The sequence below is a fragment of the Paramormyrops kingsleyae genome, chromosome 18 (assembly GCF_048594095.1).
Source record: "Paramormyrops kingsleyae isolate MSU_618 chromosome 18, PKINGS_0.4, whole genome shotgun sequence".
In the NCBI taxonomy this organism is placed as follows: domain Eukaryota; kingdom Metazoa; phylum Chordata; class Actinopteri; order Osteoglossiformes; family Mormyridae; genus Paramormyrops; species Paramormyrops kingsleyae.
Genome location: NC_132814.1, coordinates 24,765,324 through 24,785,343, shown reverse-complemented (window position 1 = coordinate 24,785,343; position 20,020 = coordinate 24,765,324). Strand labels below are relative to the sequence as shown.

Below are 20,020 nucleotides of genomic sequence, written 5' to 3'. Positions count from 1 at the left end.
ACCGAAGGGGCATCTCTCTTTCTTCCCTCCAGGTGTCTAGCAGTGGAGACAACATGGTGGAGTGTCAGCTGGAGACCCACAGTAACAAAATGGTCACCTTCAAGTTTGATACTGAGGGCGATGCCCCTGAAGACATTGCGGATTATATGGTGAGAAGCCGCTACATTTAGGGAGAGAAAACCTATAAAACATAAATCATTGTATGAGTGCACTCACATGATTATACTGATTGTGAAAGAGTTGCTTATATATGATCAATTCTGTACAGGTGGAGGAAGATTTTGTCCTAGAGTCAGAGAAGGAAAAATTTGTAGAAGAGTTGAAGACAATTGTCACACAAGCACTTGAAATTCTTCACTCTCAGTCACAGGTCAGTATATCCGGGCTGCATAGCCATTTTAACTTCTAGTTATTTTTGAGCCGATTATGTCTCTTGTTCAAATATTCAATTTGGCCCTATAAATAGTACCTTCAGAAAGGCTCAATTATTTTTTTCACCTAACCTGAAAACTCGACAACAAAAATTCAGCTAAAAGTAAAGTCTTTTTTATCTCTTCAAAATTGTAATGCTTTAAAATCCATCACTTTACATTTACTGTTGAAACATTGTCAAACCATCGTTCTTAATGATACACAACACCATTTTCAAAAGGTTATCATTTTTAATTGTATTCCCCAGTTCTCAGGCAATACATATGGTTTTAACACCAGTCTGCCGCCGTAGATGCTTCTGGTAAGGTGATAACTCAAAAATCATTTGATGGTTCTTTTTCAAACTTTGCACAGGCATTATAAGAGTGAGAAAATAAAACTATTTAAATTTTGAGACAAATTATCCCAAAACTGAAGCAGTGTCACAAAATAATTGCAAAAAAAGGGCAGTTTTGCTACTTGAGCCTGTTAAAACGATAACTAAAAAACTGTTTGATGGAGCCTTTTTAACGTTTACAGGGACATTGTACAGGTGCCAAACTATAAATGATTCCTCTGGCTTTAGGCTAAAAGACAGATTGCTCTAATTGAAGCAGCACCACACATAGTGATATCAAAAAAGGGTAGTTTTAAACCATTAGCACGATAACTCAGAATGTATTTCACAGATCTTTTTCAACCTTTGCTTATATGTTGTTAGGGTAAAGATCCGAACCTGCTCAATTATGGACAAATAGCACCAAAACGAATCAGTGCCACATAGTGATAGCAAAGAGAAAGCCAGGTCAGACACTTGATCTTTTCCAAACTGGGTGAAGATTTGGACATGTGCAAACTAAGTGACGGCAAAAAGAATGATGGGTTGATCACAGGCTTAACCTTGTGAATAGAATAACTCTATTTGTTGTTATTACTTTGTTCACTTGATTTTGTCTGAGTGAAAAAGATCTGTCAAATACTTTTTGAGTTATCATGCTAACGCGATTAAATGTCTGTGTGATGTGTTATGTGCGCCAGTCTAGGGGGCTGGGGAGTAACAGAATGATGTGTGGAGTGGAGGAATACAAACACAGTGCACAAAATAGGTAGTATAAACAGAGTGTGTATTTAAAAGTTTGTTTGTCATGGTGTATTTACAAACTTCGAGTGACCCCGGCCAATACAATAAACGAAACAGTCTGTTGCACTGAATCTCAAACTAACTTACCTACAGAAGAAAAATGAAACAAAAAACAATCACTCTCGCTTTCTCCCTATCCAAATATACAAAGAAAACAGCAGTCACTCTTTACTCAATACACCATACACGATACACACTCAAAGGCATCAAAACCAGGGGCTAGACCTAATCGTATTCGAAAGTGGGTGGTACACAGAGAAGAGAAATATCCGAGACAAGTGAGCAAAACCAGGGGCAAGGCAAGACTCGATAAACCTACCAAAGTCATACATGCGCAATCACATCGGAATGAAGCACCAACTACAAGTGAAGGCAAACCAACAAGAGGCTCCTCAGCAGTAGCATCTGCAGTCCTTTTGTAGAGGTCCTGGAACTGACCACATCTGATGTACACTGGGTGGAGACTTGTGTGGAGACTGGGGTGGAACCCCTTCGTACTGGGAGCAGCATTTTCTTCAAGAAATAACCTTACACATGTAGAAAAGCTTATGGCACATGCCACGAAATCCTACGGCACATAACAGGCATATTTGGTTAAAATTGTTTAAGTGTTTTCATGACAAATTCAACTATGGACCTATATGGTTACTGTAGTTCAGACTAGAATGTACAACTATTGATGATGCAGTTCCAGTAGGTGCCATTAAGAAAATACAAACCTGATTTAAATGGTATGCCTGTGTCTTATGTAATGATTTGGAGACACGGATACGATTTGGTTTCTCAGTGAGTACAATGGCTCAAACATAAAGAGCGGATTAATGTATCCCATGGCCATGGTGAGCTTATGTTGAGCACATGGAGCATTTTCTCCTGGCTAACGACATACACCATGACAAGCAGGTTCCCATGATGCTGAGCGTGATGGAAGCTTCTACTCGGAGGCTACTGAGGAACCTGGTACAGCCAAATAAACCAAAAGACAAGACCAATCAGATAGATTGTTGAAACCTTGTGGAATCATTTTGAGCCAAATCCATCATCAATAGCTGAGCAATTTTGATTCAATCTGTGTAGCCAGTGAGCTAATGAAACAATTAATCAGTTTGCTGCAGAGTTGAAGAAACTTGCTTAACTGCAAGTTCGGCACTACGCTGGACCAAGCACTGCATGATAAGTTTGTTAGCAGAATGAAAAGTAAAGCTTACCATAGATTGCTTTCAGAGACCGATTTAACGTGTGCAAGAGCACTCGAAATTGTTCTTAGCATGGAGACAGCCGACAGAACACACGGCAGTAAAGAAAAATGGATGAGGTGGTGGCAAATGTCCTTAAAGTGGCCAGGAAAAAGAACAGGCCATGTTCCAGATGGGGAGGTAGGAATTACATTGCTGGGGAATGCTAATTTAAGGACACTAAATGCCATATCTGTGACAAAGTGGGACTTGTAAAAAAGGCGTGTCGAGCTAAGAGACTGAAGTGGATGCCTGTGAAGCAAACAAAAAGAAACATAAAAGACATGCCAGGTATGTGCAGACAGAGGAGACAAAATTAGAAATATTTTTTGATGTTTTATATGACTGGTAGAGCTGAGCCGCCAGTCAAGGTACTGTAAATAAGATGTGTGCATGGAAATAGACACAGGTACTGCAGTTAGTATAATACTGTATCTCCAGAAATGTACAAGTGGGAGTTTGAGCATCTGCCACTAGAGGGCGCTGGTGTGAACTTTAAAACATACATGGGAGAGAATATTCCCGTTTTAGGGTGGTTTATGAGGGCTAAGGAGTAGATCTCCCACTGGTAGTTGTGAAGGATGCAGGTCGTGCACTCTGTGGACAGGAATTGTTGCATAAATTAAAACTCAACTGGACATTAATAGGTTGAGTGAGCAAAGTGAAAGACTAGGGACTCAGCTCTGAGGACTGAAGTGTTAGATATGTATCCTGATGTGATCAGTGAAGAAACTAGGCACAATCAAAGGCATTAAAGTCAGATATCCTTCCTAAGCTTCATAAGGGTAGACCCTTGCCATTTGCCATGAAGGAGCATGTGAATAAAGAACTAGACAAGTTGGTGAAGGCCAACATAATCACTCTTGTTAAACATAGTGAGTAGGGTCATGTCTGTTGTGACAGTGGTCAAAAGGGATGGGACAATTAGCTTATGCAGGAACTATAAAATAACAGTGAACCAGGAAGCAGAGACTGAAATATATCCCTTGCCTCAATAGAGGAAATCATGGCCACACTAAGCAACAGAAAAATATTTTCCAAAATTGACCTAGCTGCATCTTATCAGCAAATGTTTTTATTGATAATTTGAAAAAGTACATGACCATAAACACACACAAGTGTATAACAGGCTAGTTTTTGTCATCAGCTCCACACCCTCAGTTTTTCAACAGATAATGGAGAACTTGATGAAAGACTTGGATACGGTTGTCTGTTTAGATGACCTATTAATAATGGGCAATGATGAACAATCACACATGCAGAATCTTGAAAAAGTCTGCATTGCCTTCAGGATAGTGGCCTGCGGGAACAAAAATCCAAATGTGAGTGTGGCAAGAGGCAGATTGGGTATCTAGGCCATGTTTTTGATGGAAATGGGATTCACCCTTCAAGTTACAAAATGAGAACCATCCAGGATGCTCCTGTTCCAACCAAAGTAAAGGAACTTTTTTAGGCTCTTTTAGGTCTTGTTAATTACTATGAACACTTTGTGCTACAACAGAGTACAGTGCTACCACCTGTGTATAAGATCATGCCCCTTGGCACTGGAACAAAGCAGAACACAGTAAATGCAAAGAATTTTTGAAAAGTGATAAGTTCTTCGTACACTATGATTTAAACCTACCTTACCATGTGATGCCAATACGTATGGCATTGGGGCCATTATACAGCGTATAGTGCCAATTGGAGAGGAACGCTCTATTGCCTATTCGATTGAAAAGGAAGCTTTAGCCCTGATTTATAGTGATAGAGATTTCACCAATGATTCAATTTTATGGCAGATCATAGATCCTTGTTGGTGTTGTTTGCTGAACATAAAAGCCTAGTGATGATGGCCGCTGCACGTACAGTATCTACCACTGGGCCATTATTTTGTCTACATATGATTATCACATAATGGAACTTGACTGGCCTGACCTCATCCCAATAGGACACATGGCCAGGTCATGTGATGTGAAACAGAATCACTCTCCTTTGTATCTTGTTTGGCGTGTTCAAACTTTTGACTGCTACCATATGTGGTTACCGTAGTTCAGACTGGAATGTACAACTGTTGATGATGCAGTTCCGGTAGGTAGCATTAAGAAAATAACAGCCTGATTAAATGACATGCATGTGTCCAAGTGGAGAAACATTATAGTCTGAAACAACTGTTTCTTTTGCTATCACTATGCAGCAATGCTTCAATTCTGGGACAGTCAGTCTCAAAATTTGATCGCTTACAGTTTGTCAATCCTACAATGTGCCTCCAATTCAAAAAACATCTGTAAAATACTTTTTGAGTTACTGTGTTCACTTGACCAAGTGTCCTCTATACTGTAGCTGCTGTTTCCTTACTTTGCTGTTTCACAGTGCTGCTGCTACATTTTTGGGGTAATTTGTCTGAAAATGAAACCAGGTATAGAATTTCCACATAATGTTTTTGTGAACCAGTAATAAGATGCATGAAATACTCTTTGACTTATCACATTCACAAAGGTAAATGTTTTCGGCTTTCACCCTTCACCTTGCTGCCACGAAGTAATGTTACTTCAGTTTTGGGGTGATCTGTCTCAAAATTTATGGTTCCAGTTCGGCACCCATACAGTGTCTCTATACAAAATTTGAAAAAAAAATCCAAAAACTTTTTGAGTTATAGTCTTAACAGGTTCAAATGTCAAAACTGCCCCTCATTTTTACTATCGCTAAGCGGTGCTGCATCAATGCATTGCTGTTATCCTACCATATCCCCATAAGGTATGTGAAGGCATCAGTGTATGTAAATGTTGGTTATAATTGTGGTACACGGCTTAATGTCGCTACCCCCAACAACTTTTTGCAAGTGTAATACTTTCTTGGTTGACTTTCTGAGGTAGTATGCAGTATAAAAAGTTTGTGAACCACTGCCCATGACATGTTTTTGAATCATAATTAAATCATTATTTTAACATTAGAACCAATCCTCAAATGAAAATATTCAGGTTGAATGACTCTGTATTCAAGCAGGAATACTAGGGAGGTATTTCCAACTTCCGAGTTCAAACGGAACGGGGGTGGGAAGTTGGAGCTGGGAAAGATGTCACAACTGAGTTATCCATGTTCCAGTACAAGAAGTCAGAAAGCCATTTAGCAATACAATAGCAATGGATGAGTCTGTTTTTGAATTTTAATTTACTTTTGTGTCTTTATTTTAAAAATGTGCAAATAAGCATCTCTTAGGTTTTGTTATTCAGGCATGTTGAAAGACATTGCCTTTAGTTGACAATTTTTCCTAATTGTGTTTGCAGTTTTAGTAATACATTTAAAAACGAATCCAGTTTTCCCTACGGCACCAAAATTGCACTAAACCATGAACCCAAAACTGAATTTTGTACCGAACCGTGAATTTGGTGTATCGTAATTAAAGAATTGGCCTCTGGGTTTCACATATGTGATCTAGACAGCATATACCCTGTGGAAGGAGTTTTAATTGTACTGACATCTTTACATTCACTTCTTCTTAGACTGGTTCCATGGAGCAGCTGCATGTGACCACTCCCGCATCCACTAGCAGTAGGTATTCCTCTCTCTTTCCCAAGTTGGATGGACATTATAAATGATTTATGGCATCTGATTACATATATGTGAGAGAGTACTGGGGTACATCTCTTATGTATGCACTGGTAACCATGGTTACTAGGTTGCAAAGGGTGACATCTAGTATGTAATATGGAATTTATTTTTAACGCTGCATTTAAGTTTATTGATAGAGATCCTATGAGTAAATGCCATGAATAAAAATGAATATGGTTTATATTAAAAGATTCCTCCAGGCTGACTCCATGTTCCTGCTCTTTCTTTCAGTGGATTCAGTGTGCCAGTCTTCCCCTGTGGGTCGCTGGCGATTTTTCATCAACCAGACAATTCGTCATCGGGATGCTCAATGTAATCAAGGAACTTTAACACCTCCCCCTGCTGGAGAAAGTCAGATATTACACAATGCGGACATGACCATCAAAAATGGTAGGAATCTGTACATATTTAACTGCATTGATCCAGTATGACACCTGAAAAGGCTGACATGTTACTGGGGTATTAAAAAAATACTGTTGTCCCTGCAGATTGTGAAGCTCCACAGAGGTCTGGATCCTTCAGTGGTGTCAGTGTCCCTCCAGTTCCTACCTCCAGTGTTTCTGTTTCCACTGTTTCTGCCCCAGCTTCAATGTCTGCCCCAGCCATTGGTGCCCCTGCCTCTGACTCTAATACTCGCATCTCAGTTTCTGTCTCTAGTGGTGTTGCCGATGTCCCATTTGCTTCCGGTGGTGTTGATTCGCGTCACACCTCAGCACCCGCCGATCAACCCTCTAAGGCCACAATTTCCATTTCAACATCTGACTCTGATACCAACCTCTCAAATGTTGCCCCTGTCACTGCGGGCTCTATAGCTGTGCTTACTCCATATCCTGTCACTTGTGTCTATGGCACTGTGGCCATGAGTGTTGGGAAATCATCCCCACCAGAGCAGTCTATGCCCCAAAGTGACGAGGTCGAACATTTCATGTCCACTGCAGTCCATCCTGTCCCTGCCGCTAACCACACATCTGCACAGCCAGAGCAGACCTCGGAACTCACAGAGAACTCGCTGCAAGACCACCCTAAGAACTGGACAGAAGGACCCCCAGCAACGAGACCAATGGCAGAGCAGCAGGTATCACAAATGCAGCAAATAAAAGAGCAGCTGCCCACTGCATATCAGCAAGAGCAGCAGCAGTCACTGCAACAGGTAGGCTGGGAGCAGACCCTACAGAAACAGCCTCTCCTGCAGACTGACCTCGAACAGGTGCAGCAGCAGCAGCAAGCTTTACTTGAGCATCTGCACAGAGAGAAGCTCGAGCAGCTGCAGCAGACCCTGTCGCATCAAGTGCAGCAGTCAGGACCACAGCATCATGGTCACGGGGTTCTGGATGGGACTCATCAGCAGCAGATTCCTCAGACGCATCAGTCACTGCACCTTGAACAGATGCAGCATCAGCTGATACCACAGCTGGTAAATATAGAGCAAATGCAAAAGGAACAACAAGAGGCATCACAGTTCCCGCTTGTGGCACAGCAGCAGCAACCAGTACAGCCCCCCCAGCAGCTCTCCCCGTATTTCCCTGTGGAGCAGTGTGTCATTCAGCCGCAGCCCCCATGGCCCCCACAGGAGCAGCAAGTGGCAGAGGATGCAGCCAGTCCTTCAGGCCCAACGCTGCCTTTCTCTAATCCCCCTCAGCCTGCCTCCACTCCTGCGGGCCCCTCCGACCCCCCACTGCCCTCAGTCACTCAGACTCTTACTCCCTCCCCAGCACAGCCCTCTTCTGTGGGTGAGTCGGACAGTGAGGGTCCACCTAAGATTGAATATGTAGACAACCGTATCAAAACTCTGGACGAGAAGCTGAGGAATCTGCTGTACCAGGAGTACAGCAGCGGGGTCCCAGTTGCGGCGAGTTCTGCCATAGCTCCAGCTGGACTCCTCTCTTCTGCTATGCCAGGCTTAACGGTGCCAGAGGGGGAGGAGCCTACTGAGCCGCTCCAGAGCCGCCCTCCCGTCCCACCGCCAGCCTCATCCTCCGACACCTCTCCTCATTCTTCCTCATCCACCTCCTCTTCATCTACTTCACGCTCCTCCTCAACTTCCCCTGATGCAGAGGGACAGCCTGGTGCTGAAGAGGCAGTGTCGGACCACAGGGTCCCTGAAGCCACCTCAGTGGCCGTTGAGCAACAGCCGGTGGGGGCCTTCTCCTCAACCTCTCCACCCCACTCCCTGCCTCTGCCTCCACGGGAGGAGTCGGCCACAGCCCCGAGTCTGCCCGCTGAGGCCGCCGTGTGTGTAAGTGCTGTGGGAGCGGCGTTACTGAGTGGGGGAGCCGTGTCACTGCAGTCAGTAACGCTGACCCTGTGCCATTGGCCCAGTGTCCTCTTCCTTATTATGCTTCATATTGTAAATCTTTCCTGTTGTACTATGGAGATGTAGATGCAGTGGTACAGAAGGAGTTTGACAATGGGCGTAGCCGAATTTGCCCGGCAGTAGGGGGGCCCCATGTATACCGTGACGTCGCAATGGGCACACAAGCAACACTCGCTCTGTGAAACGATGTGATCTAGTCTTTTAAAACGTCAAAAATCAGTTTCTTTCAATGGTCAACTGAGGGTATGGATTTTTATGTACTTCTCTTGCTGCCTATGTACAGTATCCACAGTTCTTAATGACTTTTTGCTCTACCATGCCTCTCCTCCTTTCTGTGTCTCCATAGTCTGCCCCCCTCCCCTCTGAAGACAGCACCCCCGGAGATGCCGCATGGTCCCCCAATCAGCAAGCACCCCCACTTCGGCCAGGACAGCAGCAGCACAACGCAGGAGGTGGATATTTTGGCCTAAACCTGACATGTCCTAGTATCAGAAACCCTGTTAGCAAGAGGTCCTGGACTCGCAAATTCAAAAGCTGGGCGGTCAAACTGCGCCACTCCGCCAGCTTGTTCAAGAAGCCCAGAGTGCCGCAAGGTAGCGTCTGCAGAGCGAGAGAGAGAGAGAGAGAGAGAGAGAATGGGGTGTGAGGCACGTGTTACTCAAGCAGATGTGCAGACCTGTGCATTAGTCATTAGTATTGTTAATTGTTAGTAGTTGTAACCACATCTTAAACCTTGAACTATATTAAATCATTAGAATACTTTATAAGCAATTGCATTTCATGCCTGTACTTCAGATTTTATTTTTGAGACTAATATTACCACTTGATTTTTCTGTTTTGTTAGTTATAATGTATTATTGTGCAGTTATTAACATTATTTTCTAGAATTTTTTGTTTCTTTCTGCATGGGTCACCCACCCAGGGGCAAGAACAGTGGAAAGGCTAAAACAGACCATAAATGTGTTAAACAAAAGCTCAGGGATTGGTGACACCTCAGTAGGATTGGCTCCCTGTTGGTGACACCTCGTAGGATTGGCTCCCTGTTGGTGACACCTCGGTAGGATTGGCTCCCTGTTGGTGACACCTCGTAGGATTGGCTCCCTGTTGGTGACACCTCGGTAGGATTGGCTCCCTGTTGGTGACACCTCGGTAGGATTGGCTCCCTGTTGGTGACACCTCGTAGGATTGGCTCCCTGTTGGTGACACCTCAGTAGGATTGGCTCCCTGTTGGTGACACCTCGTAGGATTGGCTCCCTGTTGGTGACACCTCGTAGGATTGGCTCCCTGTTGGAGACACCTCAGTAGGATTGGCTCCCTGTTGGTGACACCTCAGTAGGATTGGCTCCCTGTTGGTGACACCTCAGTAGGATTGGCTCCCTGTTGGTGACACCTCGTAGGATTGGCTCCCTGTTGGTGACACCTCGTAGGATTGGCTCCCTGTTGGTGACACCTCAGTAGGATTGGCTCCCTGTTGGTGACACCTCGTAGGATTGGCTCCCTGTTGGTGACACCTCAGTAGGATTGGCTCCCTGTTGGTGACACCTCGTAGGATTGGCTCCCTGTTGGTGACACCTCAGTAGGATTGGCTCCCTGTTGGTGACACCTCAGTAGGATTGGCTCCTTGTTGGTGACACCTCAGTAGGATTGGCTCCCTGTTGGTGACACCTCGTAGGATTGGCTCCCTGTTGGTGACACCTCAGTAGGATTGGCTCCCTGTTGGTGACACCTCAGTAGGATTGGCTCCCTGTTGGTGACACCTCATAGGATTGGCTCCCTGTTGGTGACACCTCGGTAGGATTGGCTCCCTGTTGGTGACACCTCGTAGGATTGGCTCCCTGTTGGTGACACCTCGTAGGATTGGCTCCCTGTTGGTGACACCTCAGTAGGATTGGCTCCCTGTTGGTGACACCTCGGTAGGATTGGCTCCCTGTTGGTGACACCTCGTAGGATTGGCTCCCTGTTGGTGACACCTCGGTAGGACTGGCTCCCTGTTGGTGACACCTCGTAGGATTGGCTCCCTGTTGGTGACACCTCGTAGGATTGGCTCCCTGTTGGTGACACCTCAGTAGGATTGGCTCCCTGTTGGTGACACCTCGTAGGATTGGCTCCCTGTTGGTGACACCTCAGTAGGATTGGCTCCCTGTTGGTGACACCTCAGTAGGATTGGCTCCCTGTTGGTGACACCTCAGTAGGATTGGCTCCCTGTTGGTGACACCTCAGTAGGATTGGCTCCCTGTTGGTGACACCTCGTAGGATTGGCTCCCTGTTGGTGACACCTCGTAGGATTGGCTCCCTGTTGGTGACACCTCAGTAGGATTGGCTCCCTGTTGGTGACACCTCGTAGGATTGGCTCCCTGTTGGTGACACCTCAGTAGGATTGGCTCCCTGTTGGTGACACCTCGTAGGATTGGCTCCCTGTTGGTGACACCTCAGTAGGATTGGCTCCCTGTTGGTGACACCTCAGTAGGATTGGCTCCCTGTTGGTGACACCTCAGTAGGATTGGCTCCCTGTTGGTGACACCTCAGTAGGATTGGCTCCCTGTTGGTGACACCTCATAGGATTGGCTCCCTGTTGGTGACACCTCGGTAGGATTGGCTCCCTGTTGGTGACACCTCGTAGGATTGGCTCCCTGTTGGTGACACCTCGTAGGATTGGCTCCCTGTTGGTGACACCTCGTAGGATTGGCTCCCTGTTGGTGACACCTCGTAGGATTGGCTCCCTGTTGGTGACACCTCGGTAGGATTGGCTCCCTGTTGGTGACACCTCGTAGGATTGGCTCCCTGTTGGTGACACCTCGGTAGGACTGGCTCCCTGTTGGTGACACCTCGTAGGATTGGCTCCCTGTTGGTGACACCTCGTAGGATTGGCTCCCTGTTGGTGACACCTCAGTAGGATTGGCTCCCTGTTGGTGACACCTCGTAGGATTGGCTCCCTGTTGGTGACACCTCAGTAGGATTGGCTCCCTGTGTGGATTACTGCCCCATCCAAATGTCCAGGACTTGAGGCCGGGGCCCTTTTCTTCACAGCCGCCCAGTTCCGATCCCCAGCGGGCGCACTGCCCTCCCCTGTCCCTGCACACTGTGACAGCACAGCAGCACCCAGCTTGCAGGGCTGCTACTTGTGCAGTGATGGAGCCGGTCCTGTCGTGCTCTGCAGATGGGGTCCACGTGGCAGTGTGGGTTAGTGCTGTGTTGCACTCCCCAACTCATTCAATTAAAATATTCTTTTGAATGGAAGGTAACATCACGTGGCATTGCTTAAAGCGTATGCTGACTTTATGAATCAGCTATGCCACTCCCCAGATTAGAGGACTTTGCCTTTCATCCAACTGAGGGGCCCTGTGAGCTGTGGGGCTTTGTGTGGCCATGTGACTGAACTCCCCAGCTCCACAGAATCAGCACTATGCATATAATAAAATAAAGTAATAATAAAGCTTTCTTTCTTTCTTTCTTTCTTTCTTTATCTATGTCTATCTGTCTATCTATCTGCATTATAAGAGCCAGTTGTGCTTCATGCATTAATGCATAGTCTATTTCTGATGGTTGTTACAATCCAGACTTTATTGCAGTGAGTACTGTATGTAAGTTATACTGTAAGTATGTTACAGTTAGCATAGTACATACATATTATACATGTTGTATATATTATAGTAGACAATGTTCTTTAGTAAATATCCTGTTCTTTCTTACCTGGGTAGGCTTTTGGTAAACTTTCAGTTTTATTCTTTATATTTTTCTGCATGTTTTTAAAAAGACTAATAAACACAAATTTTTGATATGAGCAGGTTAATACACTGTACATGTGCATATTAATAATTAATTTTGTAATAATATACAAAATATAATAAGTGCCCCATATGTGCGCAGGATGTGGACAAAGGATGAAAGTACCACAGGTCATGTGCTGGACTTTATTCTGACTGAATAAACACTTGGCAGAATATATAAAGTTTAGTACATTTCTGCACGTTTTGGGGCATAAGTCTAGGCTGCTAGGCAGAGAGTGAACAGCTGCTGACTAAGAGTTCTATCCATAAATCATTATTGATAATCTTGAGAAATATGACATTTTGGGTGTGATACTGTTTCTTAATTAGCTGGGAGTTGTTAGTAATACCAGGCAGTGCTTAAGGGTCACCACAGACTGCATTTCTCAAAGGACCAAAGGACCATGAATAAGGCAGAAGCGAGTGAAGAGACCTGTAACAGTCCAGTCGTATTTGTGACAGCCCACTGTACATGTAAACTGGCTGAACTACCCTGTGAATGTATTGCTAAATGTTTTCTGTTGCTAAATTATTTCTTTTGTTAGTCACGGGATAGGCATAGTGCTACAAAACAAGTTTGGTGCCAAAAAATGTTAAAATCTTCACTTTGTTTAGCATAGTTTCTATTGCACAATAAATTTTGTGAACATTACTATAATTGTAATGACCAAGAATCAGAGGAGCTGTTAGCGTAGATGCATTTAATGAACTGATGGACCTGAAAAGGGCAGAAGGAGTATCTCATGAGCATTGATCAGTCCAGGCTTGTGGCATGCATGAAGAACAAGCTGGCCACCATCCATTGCCTTCATTGGTTCATAATCCTCCATCCAGAGCATTACTTGTGTGACAATCTCTTTGGAATTGTCTGGGTTCTCATTTCAGAATTCTCAGTTTCATTCAGAAGGAATGAAACGGAAGATTATGCTCATAAAAGAAAAGTCATATGTCACAGTCTCTGACTGTTATTGTGGCTTCACGCCATTCCTACTACATATGGAAGCCCAAACTTACCACTGAGTTCCTGATGGTGTTACATGTTTTGTCCACGACCTGTGTACTTTTTTTAGAGTATATATACAGTATGTATATATGATGATCTGTCAATTAGCGTCAACAATTGAATATCTGAAAACAATGGGAAATCAACAATCTATGAGTGGAACTATATACATAATATATACTGTATCTATGCACATTCTGTGTATGGAGAATATGCCCAGAACATTCAACACCATACACAAACACATGCATGTTTTGCATGCATGTTTTCTGGTGCCTGACATTTAGGATTCTGTGTGTGAGAGGCAGAGTGATTGGGAGGATGATGAGGGGGGGTACATATTGACTTGAGTATTGTCTCTCTCCCATGAAGTGTTTTCATAAGTCCCTTGTATTAAGAAATTTATTTTCCTCCAGCTGTCTCTCATAATCTGTTCTGTTTAACTTCCCTGCTCCTTTCATTATGATGTTTTAATGAATTGGCCATTGATGTGTTTCAGGAAAAGAACGTTTTAACTGAAACCAGGCATATTCATATCTCTGATTTTATGTTTATATGTAATATGAATAAATGGAAGTAGTTCAGTACAATAGTTGCTGCAATACCAGACTAACATTTCTTTTTTTTTTGTTTGTGTGTGTATGTGTGTTTTGTACATATCTGTCTGTACATTGTTCCCCTGTTTTTTCATATTCTCTGTGTGTGTACTGTCTTCATATCCACGTTTATTTCATCTGCTGGTATTTGTGTCTTTTTGTCACTTTGTCTATGAAACCCACATTTAAAATTTGGGTTATTGTCTGTGTCTATCTGTGTGTCTGTGTTTCTCTCCCCACCCTTCCTCTATCTCTGTCTTATGTTCAGAAAGCAGCAGCCTGTCTCTAAAAGAGGAGAGTGTCACAGCCCATGTACAAACTCATTCTTCCACAGGCCGTTTTGAGGTAACCATTCGCTAATATCGCTGGATCACCAGTGTAGTTGATGGTAGCTTCTTTAAGTTGGATGAAAATTGGCTGCGATCTCACACTCTGCAGGTGATCCCAGTGCCCCAGCTGCCTGAGGTGCCAGCAGCACAGCAGCCTGCACCATCCAAGGATGCTGTCCAGAGGCGGGTTGGCCGCTTCTCCGTTAGCCAGCTGGAAGGTCAAGCAGAAGACGGGCTAACAGACAGCTCCCCTGCGTCGCCTGATGACGAGGCAGAGGAGAAGAGGTGTAAAGTGAAGGAGAGGGAGAAGGAGAAAAAGAGGCCCCCAGCCCCCCCTGTCCTGCTCAGGGGTTACTGCCCATCCCCTCTCGGCAGCAGCGATGATGACGATGGCAGTGGCCTGGAGGATGCAGACCTGCGGCGAGAGCTGCATTGCCTGCGGGAGAGGTGAGGAAAGCAGAACGGGGGTTTATATACGTTCTCAAATTATAAAGTCGACCAAACCAGTCCACTGATGATGCGTCAAACCTTTAGGCACATCAAGGAAGTGGTCTCCCTCCAGGCCCAGCAGAACCTAGAGCTGCAGGAGCTCTACAGGCAGCTGCGTTCCCTCAGAGACCATCGTCTGACCTTGCCTCGATCCCCGCAGCACCATCCAGCCGTCTCCCCCATCCTGTCCCCGCGCAGGCCCCGCCCCACAAAAGCCAAGCTCCGTTCCCGGCCCCACTCACACGTGGACAACAATGGAGCCACGCATGCTGGTTAACACTAAAGCTTTTAATCAAAAAAATCAATCAGACTGTCTGTCTATCCATCCATTTTGCCCCCCATTTATTTGTTTTGTTTATTTATTCTTGTTGAAAATTTATGTTTTCTGACTTAAGTTGGGGTACTAGATATATGTTAGACTTTACCCTGCGTTTGACCAGTTTCATCTTCTCCTAGCAGGAAACCAGCAGTCCAGCAGCTTCTCAGGTGGGGAGGAGGGCAGGTTTCCCCTCTTCTGCCCCCCAGAATACTCCCCTGTTCCGACAACTGCGAGAGGTAAGGCTGCAAGCCAAAGGGAAGAGGGCCAGCTCTCAATATAGCATGAGCTGAGATAGTTCAGGTCCAGAAAGTAAAAATCTCGGCCAGTTGGTTTAAACCAGCTGAGTATAAAAAGTCATAGAGTACTCAACTGATTGATTGAAAGAAAATCATGGTCTGAATTTTTACTTTTTGGACCTGAAATGTCCAAAGTCAGTTATCGTCAATTCCAAACTGACCTGCTCTGACAAGATGGTCAAGCTGTATAAATTTTACTGAACTTACACGGCAACTTTTTACATGGCGAATATGGAATTAACTCCTACCCCTCCCTTGATGTTTCTCATTAGACCCCAGCCCCTTACCTCAGGGCTCAAACAATAGGAAGAGCACATTTACGGATGACTTGCATAAACTGGTGGACGACTGGACCAAAGAGACTACGGGTCCAAATGTCCCCAAGCCCTCGCTCAATCAGATCAAGCAGATTCAACAAGTGCAGGAGATAGGAGGTTGGAGCCAACCGGCTGAGGTAGATGCCTAAGCAATTCGAAATACCGTAAAGTGTGGAGTATTTGCCCATGTTTTATTCATTTACAGTTAAAGTGTTCTACTTTGGCAAACATAAAAATGGCTTATAAAAATATCTTAGAGATAAGTTTGATGTTGCTATGAACGGTACTTATTTTGCTTCCCTGTATTTTTGTGTTTGGGTCATTTTGCATGTCTTTCTTACAGATTACCACCTCTAGTTGGTTTACGCCTGTTCCCCCGAACATCCCATCAGCCCCTGCTCCTGTTGCCGGAAGTTCTGTGTCTCCCCCTCAGATTGATGTTGGAGGGGTGCCGGTTCTATGGAGTGGAGTGGGGTCAACAGACACTCAGCCACTAGCGGGACAGCACCACCAAGCGCACACACACTCAGCAGCTCTGGAGCTGCAAGATCTGCATCAGCAACTACATATGCAGCCTCAACTGTTACACCTCCAGCTGCAGCAGACTCCAGTTAACATGTTCCAGTTACAACAAAATCCACTTCAATCAAATTCGCAGCAGATACAGGCTCCACTGCTGTCTCAGAACCAGCTGCAGACAGAACTTCCCCACCTACCTCAGCAGAATCAACCACAGACTCAGTCAAGCTCTCCTCAGAAGCCCCCCTTGATGTCTGCACTTCCCAGCTCTGGCACTACTTCACACCCTGATGGTTGCACTGGAACAGTGGTGTTTTCATCTTCCTCTTCGTCATCTTCATGTTTGTCATCTGCTTTACCTTCTAGTGCCATTTTGCACTCTACGGCCGCAGCCTCAACATTTCCTTTGGGGCAACAGTAGTATAAGGGGTTAGGGGGTTAGGGGGTTAGGGCAGAGTGTGAGTAAGACACCCGTATGTAAAGGAGCTGGCCAAGTGATAGAGCCGAACAGCACTGCGAAGCCACATCATGTGTGTGATGGTCGTGACAATAGATGAGATGATGACTAGCAGACTCGATTCGCTTGAGGCAATAAGGGGAGTGAGGACTTGAGTACGTGGAACACGGCAAAAAATCGCTAGACGAAGGAGCCATTGTATAGGCTGCATGCAGAAGGTGCCTTGGTCTTAGGTGTAATGTAAATTAATAATGTGTATAATGGGTGTGTACGTGTGTGTGTGTGGGTGTGTATGTGTGTGTTCATGACATTTTTTGTCCTTTTTGGAACTGTGTAAAAGTAAAGGTTTTTTAGCTATACTAAACAGACTTGGGCCTGAACTCTAATCAGAGATATGAAGGAACAAACATTTCCCCCAGTATATATCGAAATTTAAATCGTGATGCTTATACTGAATGGTCTACATGAATAAAAAGAAGTGCAATTAGTAACTGTTGTTTAAGTTTCACCTGTGCTGTCTTAATTTATGTGTGTTTGGTAAAATATTCCTGAGTAGTGACACTGGGACTACACCCGGACATTAATAAATATAGCACAATGTGTGAATATTGATGACAGCACGTAAAACAGTTACAGCATATCGTTGACTAGCAACCCCGTTTATGTACAGAATCACACGGTGCACTATTGTAGTCAGAGCATAGTAATTTTTAATAATGTTTTAAATTAATAACAGTGGTATTTTAAGTTAATAGGTTTCTTTATAAAATAAAAACAATAGCCTGGTTATTAACATTTTTTGATCTGTTTACAGTGTGTTAGGAAAGATTTGTAATCAAAATCAAATTCCCACCTATAGTTTATATCAAGATGATTTGATGTGCATTTCCTAAGCTGAATCTTCATTATTTTATTCTGTAAATTGGTAAGAAAGGATTAATTTTTAGCTACTAAATACACGGTCATTTAGCTAAGAATTTACATACAAAGGGCATGTTTATTTCAGTTCAGGCCTGGGTTATAAACTCTATTACAGGGGTGGGGAACCTGTTCCATGGAGGGCCGGTGCGGGTGTTTGAGATGACCTCTCCATCAGCCAATAATAAAACAGTGGTTCTCAACTCCAGTCCTGGGGACCCACTGTTATTGGCTGATGGAGAGGCCATCCCAAAGACCCGCACCCACACCGGCCCTCAGTGGATCAGGTTCCTCACCCCTGCTCTATTACATAGTTGGATTCTGCTTAACCATCTGGTACTGGTGCTTTCACTTGTTGTAACACCATCATGACTTTGACACCATGCTTGGACACAATGATAAAAATAATCTTTGTGGAGTAACATAAGTTCTGCAATGAATCAAAAATTCAGTGCATTGGCCATTATTTGCACTGATTCATAATCAGAGCTCTTTGTTTCCTTTACTTCCTTGTACATTCCATTAATTTGTATTATTTTTACTTATTTGGCTTTAGTAAATTTGTATCCACATAATAGACATGGAAGATATGCCTGGCAAATTTTATTTATACTAATCTAGTATGAATCATCTTTTAGAAGTGGGCTAATTCCACATTGTTTTTAAGACCTGATTTTCTCCCAGTCTGTGACAAAGTTCTGTATTGATACTGTATTTTTTTTCTTCCAGAAGAACCATCACAACACTGTGATGTAGTGATTTGGAAGATATTGACCATTTTGTACTAAATAGTTGTCCTCTAGGATTATAATAGTGAGATAAGTACAAAAACAGATGATGAAAAGGTTTGTGCAATACAGACAGTTTAGAAGGAACAAAAGCAGCAATGTTAACAATTAAGTGATGCTTACACCCAACTTCATGATGTTTACAGTATTCATCTTTGGAAAAGCATATTCCTGTTCACAATAGTGTTTTTCTTAATAATTTATTCATGGTGTTTCAGTGAACTCACCTTTTCCAAATAGCATAGATCGCTACTAACAGATGTGAGTTACAAGATCACCAGGTGATATTCACTAGGTAACTATTAATCTTTCCATTTTACTGCTCTGAAACGATTTTCAAAGTGAAAGAGGTAATTTACCCTGTTCTGAAGTGTTACCAAAATATTTTAAAAGACGTTAATTATTTTTATATTTTGGAATGGGGCTGTAAAAATTGTAAAGTTGTGTACTGATAAGTATTTACAATCTGTGATGATGTGCTGAAACAATAAGTTATTAGTCCACAGCTCTGCTTCTAGAGTCCCCTGGACTATGTTCACTATAGTCTCTCAACTTGTTCATTCAACCTTTTAAGTAAACTCTTTTGCTGGTTAATTTTGAACAATCTAAGAGAGAGAAAAGTAAGTCTATTATAAGTGATATCTACTGAGGTTCCTTGGTAACTTTAAAACGTACCATCTGAGACCCAATGACTTAAAAGTAATAAAAATAAACTACAAAATGTTCATTGCTGGTAATGAAGCCATTGTAAAACTAACTAATTAAATTCCTGTTTTGTAACTAATTGAAAGAAATTATGGTGTAAAAAAAATCAGAGGAAAAATAAAAATGTAAAAACATTGCTATATGGTGTATAATTGTATTATTAAGTACTGACACTTTCTTGTTAGTGCAATAACTCAAAGTTTGAATATGGGTGAAGATCAGGAACTGATTAACTTTTTAGACAAATTGCACCGAAATTGAAGCAGCACCTCAGTGATGTCAAAGAAAAGGGCAGTCTGATCCCCCTTGATCCTGTTAACACAATAATTTAAAAAAATTCCCAGATCTTTTTCCAAATAGGACCATCACGGCAACACGTGCAGGCTCAGCAGCTCAACTCTCTCAACCAACTCATAGCAATGTACTTATTGTCAATTTATATCTATTATGTCTGTCTTCAACTTTGTAAAAGTAGGGGCACACTAGCTCATACAAGCAATCCCGGTTACTTTCCATTAGGGATCAAAACACGCATAATATTTCTATTATAGAGTTCATTCCATCTGGGATCCCCAGAGCTGCTATACGCCCAGTGAGGCGACGCTGGTGGTGGAAGGAAAGTGAGCTGGCATTTGTGCTAATGCTGCAAGCCAAGCATGAATGGCATAGTGGACAACAACCCTCGCAACATGTGGAATGGAATTAAGGAATTTACAGATTATAGGACCAACATCCTGCAGCCCACCAACAAAACAAGTCCTCGCGATGCGTCGAACCAGTTTTTTTGCTCATTTTCACATACAAGGAGGAGGAGCTGCTCTCTAC

General features: G+C 43.6%; 1 protein-coding gene across 12 annotated transcripts in view; it reads left to right on the top strand.

The window, feature by feature from the left end:
• Positions 1-19,331, top strand: part of wnk3 (WNK lysine deficient protein kinase 3) — a 62,653-nt gene extending 43,322 nt beyond the window's left edge. For 10 of the 12 annotated variants that reach the window (XM_023834106.2, XM_023834115.2, XM_023834110.2 and 7 more), the window contains 12 exons: positions 33-149; positions 269-370; positions 6,270-6,318; positions 6,610-6,768; positions 6,867-8,614; positions 9,039-9,285; positions 14,327-14,403; positions 14,497-14,834; positions 14,922-15,148; positions 15,333-15,431; positions 15,764-15,945; positions 16,152-19,331. In XM_023834106.2, coding sequence (XP_023689874.2) covers positions 33-149; positions 269-370; positions 6,270-6,318; positions 6,610-6,768; positions 6,867-8,614; positions 9,039-9,285; positions 14,327-14,403; positions 14,497-14,834; positions 14,922-15,148; positions 15,333-15,431; positions 15,764-15,945; positions 16,152-16,748 — 3,942 coding nt within the window. In that variant the 3' untranslated portion in view covers positions 16,749-19,331. The remainder of the gene's footprint in view (positions 1-32; positions 150-268; positions 371-6,269; positions 6,319-6,609; positions 6,769-6,866; positions 8,615-9,038; positions 9,286-14,326; positions 14,404-14,496; positions 14,835-14,921; positions 15,149-15,332; positions 15,432-15,763; positions 15,946-16,151) is intronic. The other 2 variants (XM_023834114.2, XM_023834112.2) reach the window with 2 other exon arrangements.
• Positions 19,332-20,020: the final 689 nt, after the last annotated feature.